The sequence below is a fragment of the Nelumbo lutea genome, chromosome 1 (genome assembly GCF_056320005.1).
Source record: "Nelumbo lutea isolate HS-2025 chromosome 1, American lotus-T2T, whole genome shotgun sequence".
NCBI classification, from domain to species: Eukaryota; Viridiplantae; Streptophyta; class Magnoliopsida; order Proteales; family Nelumbonaceae; genus Nelumbo; species Nelumbo lutea.
In genome coordinates, this window is record NC_142684.1 from 204,257,443 (window position 1) to 204,270,302 (window position 12,860).

The 12,860-nt window shown below is 37.3% G+C and overlaps 1 protein-coding gene across 5 annotated transcripts in view; it reads right to left on the bottom strand.

Moving 5' to 3' along the window:
- Positions 1–12,246, bottom strand: part of LOC148880504 (ARM repeat superfamily protein) — a 67,924-nt gene extending 55,678 nt beyond the window's left edge. For all 5 annotated transcript variants that reach the window (XM_088962427.1, XM_088962426.1, XM_088962424.1 and 2 more), the window contains exons 1-5: positions 11,968–12,246; positions 11,661–11,874; positions 11,407–11,502; positions 11,190–11,307; positions 10,935–11,108 (exon numbers count right to left, since the gene is read on the bottom strand). In XM_088962427.1, coding sequence (XP_088818553.1) covers positions 10,935–11,108; positions 11,190–11,307; positions 11,407–11,502; positions 11,661–11,874; positions 11,968–12,127 — 762 coding nt within the window. In that variant the 5' untranslated portion in view covers positions 12,128–12,246. The remainder of the gene's footprint in view (positions 1–10,934; positions 11,109–11,189; positions 11,308–11,406; positions 11,503–11,660; positions 11,875–11,967) is intronic.
- Positions 12,247–12,860: the final 614 nt, after the last annotated feature.

Here is a 12,860-nt window from a genome sequence, read left to right on the forward strand (position 1 = left end):
TTCCATTTTCAGCCATAGAATCACCCCAAAACCATCTTAGCCATCCATTAGAAACCCTAGGGCATCACTAACTTTGCTAAATCCCAGCTGCCGCCCCCCATCTTTCTCCCTATTTCCAGTTGTGTCCACCCTTGTCTATAAAAAGGGTCCTAGGGGCCCTGTAGAAGGGGTTGGATTCTGCCCCCAGGTAAGACGGAAGGCTGATCTTGAGAAGTTCAAGGGTAGAGGAAGAGGAGGACGCCTAGGCAAGAAGACGGGTTCCTGCTTGCAGTTCGCCAACACCACTACTGCCTCCTCTAGATTCGGATCCCAACCATTAGCTTTAGTTTTAATTTTAGTTCTTTCAATTCTAGTTTCGTTATTTCCTTTCTGCAATTTCTTTTCATTCCGTTTGATCTTCATTTTCTTTTCTGCAGATTTGGAATTCGGCCAGGTAAGACGGAAGGCCTAGCTCGAGAAGTTCGAGGGTCGAAGGAGAGATCCAGAGACTGCTACCTCTGGTCGGATTACAGACATTTTAATTAGTTTCTTTTATTTATTTATTTTTGTGCACTTTAATTTTTGCAATGTTCGAATTCTATTTTTCTCAGTTTAATTAATTAATTATTATATTTCTACACTTCCCTCTTGTGTTCTCTTGTCCGAATTCGAGTGTATATTAATTTTTCACTCGCTTCCATGTGGATACGACCCATTCTCATCCCTTTACTGCGTTAGTAGTTGTTTGAGAGTCGGAAAAATTATAAATATTAAACTGGTGTTCTGAAGTGCTTAACGACACGCTTCCGGACACACCACACCTCTGACCCAAAAACCCTATGGTTCCTCTCTTTCCAAATAATCCAGCTGATCACTAGGAGAATTGTACCCCACAGCACTTTACCCCTCTTGTTCAGCCCCAACAGCTTCCGGGGCTTCAGCATATTGCACAAATGCCTTGGAAGACCCCAACTAACATTGAGAAGTTTACAAAAGTGGTTGTAAAGCAAAACCAATGCAGGAACAAATGATCCATTGATGCTTCTACCTGACCGCACATCAAGCACTCCAGAGATTCCAACCCCAGGCCCCTTCTAGCTAGCTCGAATCTAGTTAGGCATTTCCTATTCATAGCAGACCACACCAAGAAACTAACTTTAGTGGGGGCACGAGACATCCAAATCTCCTTCCATGGAAAATTAGGCTCCCTCCCTTCAACTAGATTTTTGTAAATTGACTGTAAATTTTCCATCCTTAGACCACTTCCAAATTCTTTCATCATACTGGTTTGGGGAATGGGGGACACTTCATGCTCTAGATGTTGTTGCAACAATCCGGCAAGGTCTTCAATCTCCCATTCATTCAATTGCCTCATGAACTTTGGGCACCATATTCCTTCCCTCCCCGCATTTTCCCATAGGTCAGTCACCTGTGCATTCCTGTCATCTGCTATTAATGATTTTTTTTTTTGGAAAAGGTAAAGTAAATTTATTCAGACAGAATGGAGAAAAATACAACAAAACCCAGGCCAAAAAGACTGCCTGAGCACAAATCAGATTACAGACTCATCCAAGACTGAGAACCAAACAAGTGAGCCAAATTCTGATGCTTAAAGTCCTTAGTAACCAACACCCAAGAGATCAACTTGCCCACAGCTCTCTGCACTAACTCTTCAGGGCTTTTATCTCTACTACAGAAAATTATATTATTTCTCTCAACCCAAATAGACCACAAAACAACTACAGGAATGGTCTTCCACATTAATTTTCCTTTCTTGTTGAGGCCTTCAACTCTCCGACAGTAGACCAGATCCTTGGTTGATCTTGGCATAACCCAGCTAATACCCAGAGCTTTCAGGAAATGTCCCCATACCATGGAGGAAGTCGAGCAGAGAATGCATAGGTGATCTGTCGTTTCTGAAAAAGAAGCACAAGAGGGGTCCAAATCTGAATGCCACATCCCTCCAGATTGGCTCTAGTTAAACATTTATCAAGAGCCATTGTCATACAAGGAAGTTAACCTTGGAGGGGCTAATTGGAATCCAAGTCTTATTTGTAGGAAAATCCGATTGACCTAAATTGTTCAGCTTTAGAACCAAGGACTTAATAGAGAAAACCATCTGAATTCCATTTGCAACTCCATTCATCCTCCAAGCTCATATCTATCTTCTGATTTTGAAGTAGCCCCAACAGCTCCACAGACTCCTCCAGCTCAACAGACTTCTTCTGCAAAGGGGGGTCCAAATAATGGTACCTCCAAAAAAATTATAATTCTCAGCTACTAATGAGTCTTGATTAACAGCACATTGGAAAAGAAGAGGGAAAGCATCTGCCAAAGGGCCCTCCAAGCACCAGGGGTCCTTCCAAAACTTTATTCTATCTCCTTTACCCACCTTAAGACTGATCCCTTCTAAGAGGGTAGCAAGATTCTTCTTTATGCCTGTCCAGAGATAGTTGCCCCAGCTTAGAGAAGGATCCCTCGATCTCCAATTACCCCATTCCACCCCATATTTAGCAGCTATTAGGTTTCTCCACCGTGCATTCCCTTCAAAAGCAAATCTCCATAACCACATACTAAGAAGATCCGAGTTAAATCTTTTCACATTTCTTACTCCCAGCCCCCCTTCCTCCTTAGGGAGGCACACCTGATCCCACTTGACAAGGTGAATTTTCTTTTCATCTTCCCAACCTCTCCACAAAAAACTCCTTTGTAATTGTTCCAATCTTTTTGCTATTTTGTTTGGGATAGGGAAGAGAGAGAGAAAGTAAGTAGGTAGGTTAGAGAGGGTGCTCTTGATCAAAGTCACTCTACCCCCAAAGGACAGACATTTTGCCTTCCAAGCCACCAGATTTGTCTCCATTCTCTCAATAATTGGGACCCAAGCCGAAGAAGAAGACCATTTTGCCCCAAGAGGCAGCCCCAAATACTTCACCGGAAGGAACTCGACCTAGCAAGCCATCACCTCTACACAATCCTCTAAATTTGAGACATGGCCCACTGGGATAATCTGACTTTTGCTCGAATTAACCTTCAGCTCAGATACCACTTCAAACCAACTAAGAATTCCAAGTACCATTTCCAACCGATTCAGAGAGGCATCAACAAAAGATAAGATATCATCTGCAAACTAGAGGATGTTAACCTTTTCCCTTTCAGGCAAGGTTCAAAATTTTGCAATGTATCGGGCCGTATCGGCCGATATGTATCATTCCGACAAGAGCCTCATACACGAAACATTTAGAAATACAGCCCGATACACGATTTTTCCAAGTACCCTTCATTCATTAATCTCATTAATTACTTCTATATTTAATTCATAGTTGTCAAGGCAACGCCTAGGCGACAAGGCGCCCTTCGAGGCTCGCCTCGCCTAATCACCAAGCAGTTTTGTACTATGTATTGTAAAATATTTTTTTATTCTTTATTTTTGACATTATAATTATAAAATAGGCACTATTAAACTAAAATATTCATTTTATGTGTTTATAAACTGATTTGTTTTTATTATTTTCTTATTTGTTAAAATTTAATCAATACAAACATTGCCAAATGTTGTATTGAACCCTCAAACACTTTAAAACCTAAACCCTATATTTTTTTTAATTTTCTTTTCCTTCTTTTTTTTCTTCTCATGAATATGTTGATTTTCTATACTTTAACATGAACAGTATACTTTTCTTATGAAAATTATGAATAATCATTAAGGAAATATGGCTATGGTACCTAAGGAACTACCCTAGGATCTATGTTTTCTATATAAAAAATTCCATCGCCTAGGCGACTAGGCGACAAGGTGCCTCCTGACGCCCAGCCTCGCCTTGGTGCCTTGAAAACTATGATTTAATTCTAACTTTTCTTTCACTAGATAGTTAATTATTCATACTTTAAATTTGAATTTGAATTTTAGCACCTAATTCAAATTCTCTTATTAATTCAGCTAATTAACAATCCTGTCTCATTAATTTAGTTTTGTTGGTATAAAAACTACAACCTTTAAACAATGGCAAGAATCGAAACTTAGTCACAGGTTTTGACAACCATAACTTACCACTAGGCCATGCCCATTTGTTTATTATGGTTGTATGCGTTAATATTTTTAAGTAAATTTTCTCTTTTCTTAAAGGATATTTATTAATAAATGCTAGAATTAATTATTAAAATTTATATTCTACTAAATATTAAGATAAATTGATGTACACACATAATATTTATATTGGTTATTTGAAAATTGATGTATACAAATTCATATTTTAGTTTTTTTTGTTTTCTCACATTTTATTTATTCCATCATTTTTCAGCATTTATTAATTGTATCCCAATCATTATATAAATTAATTCATATTATTCCATCACTAAATAAATTATTAAATTATGGATTTTTACATTTAAATGACTTAGTTACAATCATTTAAAACTTGTAATCATTGTTAGTAATGTATTTTTAGCATGGTTTCAAATGTCACCAATGTGGCCCGACGTATGTCGATGTCGAGGCTCACCAACATGAAAATGGATGGTAATATAAAAATTACATTATTTCGGAAATGTCGACCAAATTGGTCCGAATAACCAAAATAAAGACAGTTTTTCCTATTATGTCAACAAGATTTACACTAGTGTACATTAATAATATAATATATCAGTACATTATATTATTATAATACAATATATTAATATAAATTATTCCATTAATAATTTATATTTAATATTTCAAATAAAATATTTATAAAAAAGAATTAACAAAATATAAAAACAAAAGAATAAATTAATTACTTTATAATATAAAACACAAAATATTTTTCAAGTAATAAAATATTAACTAGTTAGTATTTTTTAAAAGATTTATTAAAATCAGAAAATGTTTATTAAATCTTATAATAAATCATATTCTACATTTAATATAAAAATAGAATAAATTTATTAAATTTTATACTAAATCATAATTTATTATAAGTTTGGTATTAAAAATCATAATAAATTCATTAAGTTTTATAAGAAATCAGAATTTATCATAATCTTAATACTACAAAAAGGAGAATCAGTTTATTAAATTTATAATAAAACATAATGTATTATAACTTTATTATTTAAAAAATCAGAATAAATGTATTTCTATTTACTAGTGTGAAATAAATATATTAGAATTTATAATAAATCAGAATTAAAAATAAGAAAAGAAAATATCAGATAACCTTGTAAAAACATCAAAATGCATAATAAATAAATAAAGCGTCATTTACTAATTTGTTATTGATCTTAGTTTCTTAGCTTTATATAATGGTTGGGAATAAGATAATAGTCTAGAAATATGTACTAATGCTTCTTTTATCATTTTACAAAATATCATTGCATATTTCCACATATTTCATAATATTTCCACAATGTCGCTAATTTTTACAATATTTCCCCTCGACATTTCCAACATATGTCCTATATTTTGGTAAGCAGCATTTCCATCGACATCAACATTCTAAACCTTGATTTTTAGGATATATTTGAATTTCCTAACATATTTATGTGTATCTTGATTTGTGTTTGTATCTATGTGTATCCAACGTGTATCCTGATACATCTCTTAAAATTGCCTTTCTGATACACCTTGCATCTTCGATTGAACTTTGCTTTCAAGAGAAATTGCAAAGCCTTCCTAACAACTAGAGGCTGCGGCCTTTTTGCTAAAATGGGTGAGGATTTCCATGACACAGATGAACAACAAGGGAGAGAGGGGATCACCCTATCTCAAGCCTCTGAAACTGCCAAAAAAACCCTGCAGATTAAGATTGAAAATTAGGGGATTTAATGCATACTTTTATCCAGTTTCTCCATTGTTGCCCAAAATTCATTCTTTCGAGTACAAAATCCAGGCATCTCGAGTTAGCATGGTCATAGGCTTTCTCAATATCAAGTTTACAAATCAAACCCGTAGTTCCCTCTCTTCTTCTAGAGTCAATAAGTCCATTAGCAATGAGAACCGAGTCAAACACCTGCCTCCCCGGGACAAAGACATTTTGGTTATTAGAAATTACACTGCCTAACACCCCTTTCATTCTTTCACTCAACACTTTAGCTAGGATTTTATAAAAACTGTGCAAAAAGTTGATTGGCCTAAAATCCTTGATATTCACGGCCCCGTCAACTTTTGGAATAAGGGTAATAAATGTGGCATTTAAGGTTCTTCGCAAAGAAGCATTTGAGTGAAAAGCCTGGAAAACATTCATCAAATCTTGTCTCAAGCCTCTGCTATTAAAGATAGGGATGGATATTCCTCCATCAGTGCCCTGTTGCCACACCAAATTTCTAGCCAAAAAAACAAACCCTACTTCCATCACCTATTTTTAATTTCACCCCCCTCAAAGAGCTTGAGTGCACCTTCTCTAACCCTCTCCAGATGGAACAGCCATAAGAAGCAGAAGATCTGCCCAGGTCCCAACCATCATTGCTGAAACCAAATTTCTCCACTATTAACTTCCACCACAGATTTTGAGTTTGTGTATTGAATAACCAGAACCATTTGCCTAGGAAGGCTGGTTAAACCACTCTTTTAACCAAATTTCTCCACTCATTACCAAATAAACTATACTTCAATACCAGAATTAACCAACATGGTCTCTATATTCTTTGATGAATAACCAACATGGTAACTTACATGGTCTCTATCTTTCTCCTTAAGGTAACTTTAGTTGTCTTAAAGAGACATCAGTCTCTGTACATGAAAGGATGCATAATGCTATAGAAAAAACTAATAATAAAGCCCCATCCTCGACATGAAAAACAGACATGCATAGGGTTTTAACTTTATCATAGCAATGACAAGAGTCCACACCCCATTTAGCTAGTCCACCCACAATTAAATTTAGCTTTCTAGGAACCCACCATATCTGCACAGGTAAATCAGAAACTTGACCCTTTTATCATAAGTAAAATTTCTTTTTATACAAGTATAATGTCATTTTTTATAAGTACAATTTCATTTTTTGTAAGAATAATTTCATATAAAAAATAAAATATGAAATTATACAGATTATCCAAAAGGTGAGTATGTACTCATCAAAAAAGATGAAATTATACTTGGGAAAAAATGAAATTATACATATCAAAAAAAATGAAATTATACTTATCAAAAGATGAAATTACTCTTATCAAAAAAATAGAAAATTTACCCTTAATCTCATTAAGATGGTACACAGATTCCTATAGGCCACTGTCAATCCTCATATTGGTTCCAGTATGTGAGGTTGACCCAACCCATTTGCAGGCAGCAGGTCTGATTCCCATAGATCTTAAAAGAAGATACATCCAAAAGAAGCATTACAATCATCTGAGTATATCTAGCTAAAGCAATGAAACCCACAATACCTAACCTAATACATAAGAAATAAATCCTTTTTGACCAACAACAGATCACTCAAGCTAGTAATAAATAAATAAAATGATTACCAATGGCCAGCTTAGATTATTTGAATGCATTCTTCAAAACAAACTTACTGTGAGCTCCATACAACAAGAAAACCAAGAAATCTTACAACTGTCTACTCCAAATGCAGATGCCCAGTAGACTAGTAGAGATCTTGCTTACTAGCCCCTTGTTCTTCAGTTTGAGGTGGATTTTACAAATTTGAATACTACTATTGATGGTTTAGCCAGATACAAATTCAGAAATCAATCGAGATGGAATTTACAGAGAGACCTTATTACCATAAGAAGCTTGTACTCCTAGTCAATGGAGTAGTTAACGGTTTCTTCCCAGCTAGCAGGGGTCTGAGACAAGGTGACCCCATGTCACCTTTCCTATTCACTTTAGTTGTTGATGCTTTTAGTAGACTTCTCTCAGAAGCGGATAGGGTCGGATCCTTAAGAGGGTGGAGAATAGGTAGAGATAGAGTTTCAGTAACCCATCTTCATTTAGTAGACGACATAATAATCTTTTGTGAAGGTTGTGATCTGATGAAGGTTGTGATCTCCATCCTGTTCTGAATCAGGTTGGGACGCGGAGGTATCCCGAAGGGCTTCGCTCAAAACACCTTGGAAGGCTATTCATGGCATTCTCCCAAAGTTCCTCAAAGTTGTAAGGTATGATGCTTGTTCTGGAAACTCCATTCTTTTTTGGGAATATATTTGGGTGAGCACTCAACCCCTAAAAGACCGCTTTCCTTCTCTCTATTCCATCTCCTTCTTTAGAAAGAAGCCATGTTCCCCCTGATTGGCCCTTTGGATTTAAACTGGAATTTTGGGTTTCGAAGAGGGTTAAGGGATGAAGAACTTCTTTGTGTTTCAGAGCTCTTGTTGCTTCTAGACTTAGTGTGCTTGGACCCCCCCCCTAACCTGAACAAAAGGGTTTGGTCTCTAACCTCGGTTGGCTCCTTCACTTGTGCTTCTTTCTTTAAAGCCCTCTACTCCAATCCCTCCTCTCAGGTGTTCCACGTTAAAGAGGTCTAGTCAAGGCCAATTCCTGCTAAAATAGCAGTATTTTGTTGGGTAGCCTACTTGGGTAAAACCAATACGATGAAAAACATGCAAAAGAAGAAACCTTACTTGTGTTTGTCCCCAAATTGGTGCTTCTTGTGTAAAGTGAAGGGTGAGGACTGTAACCATCTACTGATATCATGCTCTTCTGCTACCAATATTTGGAACTGGGTTGTTGCACTATTTCAGTGCAGGTGGAACTTGCCTTCCAAAGTAAAGCTACTGTTCATTCCGGCTGCTTTTAGGAGATTGACAAAAAGAGGGAAGCTAATGTGGAAATGTATCAGAGCCGCTACCTTGTGGACTTTATGGGAGGAGAGAAATGCTAGAATATTTCAAGAAAAGAAAAGAAGTCTTGCTGAAATTAAGGAATGCATAATGACAAGGACAGTCTCATGGCTAAAATCTTCACACTTGTTGGCAGATTACTCGTTTGATGACTTCAGGAGAAACTTGGCATCAGTGGCTTCTACAGTCTCCACAAAGAACAAATCACAAGCTGAATGGGAATCCCCACCAGATGGAGTGGTAAAACTGAATTTTGATGGTTGCTGCCAAGGTAACCCAGGGCCATCTGGAATAGGAAGGATTCTGAGAGACAAAGATAGCAACATGTTGTCTCTATTTTCAGGACCAGTGGGTGTTGGTGATTCTGTAAGGGCAGAGATACTAGCAGCAGTACAAGGTATACAGATGGCCAGTCAACTTGGAGTGAATAATTTGATAGTAGAAGGGGATTCCAAGGTAGTAGTGGGCTGGTTGACAAGTCCAGAGACAGCTTGTTGGGGCTACAGGGATCTGTTAAAGAAAGTTAAATGGCTGACAAGGAATATGTCAGTCAGGTTTCAGTGGGTCAGCAGATCAGCAAATGCAATAGCCGATTCTTTGGCCAAGCAAGGGGTGTCAAGGGGAGATCTGTTTTGGGCCACTTTGTAACTGTGTTTCAGGCTTGTGTTTGTTTAGTGTTTATAACTCAGTCCTAGGGGGAGGCAACACCTCGTGCCTCTTCCTAGGCTCAATGTACTACTATTTTTTTAATTAATAAAACTACTCTCATTTATCAAAAAAAAAAATGATGGCACAGTTTTATGGTATTCTCCTCCTACTATTTGGCATCCATCTCTTTTTGATCAGCTTCTATTTGGCATCCATCTTGCACATCAATCAGTTTCTATTTGGCATCCATCTTGCACAATTATTAACCACGGTTTCTGTTTCAAAAAAAAAAAGGAAAGAAAGGAAACCTCTTTCCTTTACCCATTTGTTAATTCCTCCTTAAATTATAGCCCTGTCTTTAAGGGGCGATCGGTAGTGGCAAATTCTTCAACTGCAAAAATTGTGGTTCATGTGCAATGGACACCCGCAGCACAACAAAGAGTAAAATTGAACTTTGGTGAAAGCTCATTGGGCAACATAGAGCCCTCTAGAGTTGAGGGAGTATTCAGAGACGGGGAGGGCAGGCTGAAAGCTGCAGACAAGAAGCAAGGTTGTGCTGAAACTATGGCCCTACTTCAAGGTTTGAGGCTGGTCAAGCAATGGGGATTTCAAAATTTTGAGTTGGAGGGAGACTCTAAACTGATAATAGGATGACTGCAGGCAAAAAGCTTGGGATGGACCTTTAGATAGCAAATGATGGAGATTCTTTCTTAGCGAGGGAAGCTGGAGTAATCTTCAAGTGGGCAAGGAGGACAATATATATATATATTATAACCCTATCTAACCATTATGGTGACTTCAGTTCTGTAGTGAGCTACCTTACACCAAATGTCTTATCAACTGTAAAAGTATGTTGTCATATCAAGTCAATCTCAAACTAGTGATATTATATAACATACATCCTAGGCAACCATCCCTTCTCCATGTCAGTGTTTTAAAAGCAAGAAGTGCAGTTAAAGCACAAAGGGCTTCTACAACCTAAGGTGTGTGTCTAAAAGAAGTCCAATGCCATTTTGAAAAAAAAAAAACAAAAAAAAAGAAAAGAAAAAAAAAAAACTTAAAATGCAAGAGCATCCAAATCAAAATAGACTAATTCAAAAAGCATATTAGCCCAATTGGTTAGAGTATTTTGTTATTAGCATGAAGGCTGTAGCCTTGTACATTTAAGTCCTCTATTGGCAAGGCTGTTTAGATTCTAAGCATCATCACAGCTATGCACCACAACCTAGTAAATTGCACAATCAACACCAAAATCAAGGTTCGTTCATCAAAATATAGCAAAACTCCAGATTGGTGCAGCTTTGCTCAAGTAGGGTCCGCTCTAACAAAACAAGACGTACCTATGAGTCTAAGTGTGCACCTTTTATGGCACTGCTCCATGGTTGAAAACATGTGTGGCATTTTTCTCTTATAACTTCCAATTTAGTAATTTATAAGGCTTACTTGATGGAAAGTGGAAAAAAAATAATAATAGCCTGACTGTATATAAGCAATACAATAATGGATTATAAGAATTTGTACTACAACTTACATACAAAGAAATCATTATGCTTTACCTTGAGATCTCGACTTCCCTTTGTAGTGGGGTTAAGTCCAGAAAGTACAAAAGGGAGGATTCTCTTCACTTTATCACTATCAACTGATGGAATGGCACCTAGAACCTCAACAACAACTGCAGTACAAAAGCTAACCACTGGTCTTGAAGGCCGGGACTTCTTTGATGGCATCGCCTGTTATAGAAACAATTAAATATGCGATGTCCGCATAATTAAAAAAGGGAAACATAATCAAGTGAGATGGGAAAAACTCACATAGTTGCATAAAACTTCCAAAACCCCCATATCACGGATGCATTGCTGAACTATAATCTTCCTTGGCGGTGGTGCACCTGAGACTTTAGTGCCTTCAAGAAATCTCCACTTACTGTTTCTGCATATGGAAAAGGGAGGGGAAGAGAATAAGCATTGCAAAGGCCACCAGTAACTTCTTTCTAAATGACACATTCTTGACAAGGAATAGTTTCCTTACCCCAAGTCTACTAATTGCACAATCCGAACAAAAGCATGGGTATCATGGTAAGGCAAAGCACAGAGGACCAGTTCATCTGTGTTGTAGACATGGGCCCTGTAATCCAAAGTACAAAAATAATTCAAATTAAACATAACTGCGAGGAAGATGACCCTGTAATCCACTAGTAACTTCTTTCTAGATGGCACACAACTCAACCCGCTAAAACTTATAAATGGTAAATTCAACATAGAATAACAGAATTTAATGCTTACTTGTATCTGCGAATTAAGTACTCAAGTGTCTTCAGTGCAGCATGCAGTTGAAGGTGCCCGGAAAGTAACCGCAAATACGAATTAATCGATGTGTCAATGCGGCTATTTTCTTCCGCATTCATCCTTTCTCTATCTAATTCTCCACTCCTTTGACTAAATAAAGCATCTTTGTAACATCTAAAACGCTCGTCCGTGTCTATTAGAACCTCCAAACCTGCAAAATCGATTTAAAACAACATAATATATTAAAGCAACCAATACTATAAAAAAAATAACAACTAGACAATGATGAGTAAGTCGAGCTTACCTGTGAGCGCAATAGAGAGTATTGTGTCAAGGTCGGTGTCGGCAGCCTCTTTGGGATTGAAGATGATGGAAGGCCGAGTAAAGGGTCTCTTGGTGGGTTCTGAATCAGCTTTTATATAAGACTTAATTGCCTGCAACTGAGAAGCGATCGTTGTAGCCATGGTTGATACCGCTTTGGAGATTCAAGAGCTCTCGCAAGAATATTGCTTTGGAGGTTTAGGAGCTCTTGCAAGAATAACGCTTCGAAGAATCAGGAGCTTTTGCAAGGAGACCGTTTGTTTAATCCCTAAACCCCTAAAACCCTATAACGGCGCCAACCGCACGGGAGATTTAGGATCGAATCCCGTTGTCACCAAGGTTGGGGGGAGGAGTTGTCATGATTCATGAGTCACGACTCGCGGGTTTGGATGTCGGGCTACCCACGTTCATCCTAATATAGTCAAAATCCTCGACGGTGAAGAAAATTAAACAGTTGCACATGACTATAGTACTAGAATTTTGTCATTTCCTAATTTTCTTACAACGAAATTTTTCATACGGGTGCAAATTGGGCGCGGCTTAATCCGAACCCGACCGGTCCAATCCGATTTTTTCACGGGTTAAATTGATTTTTTGGGCCTTGGGCTTGAAAATGCGGGTTTTTATATTTTTCAGATTGGGTTCGGGTTGATGTCTTGCGTAACTCGAGTCTGGCCCGGTGTGTTATACATGTGCATTGATAAATTATAATATATGTGTATACAGTTTAATTGTATGTTAATGACTTAAATGGTAGTTGTTTAATTAGAAAAGTATTAGATTATTATTAGGTGCCATGTGCCAAAGCCATTACTAATTAGTTTCTTTTTCTAAACACTTATTTCCCTTTTCTGGAAGTGTACCAGTGGGCAGCGC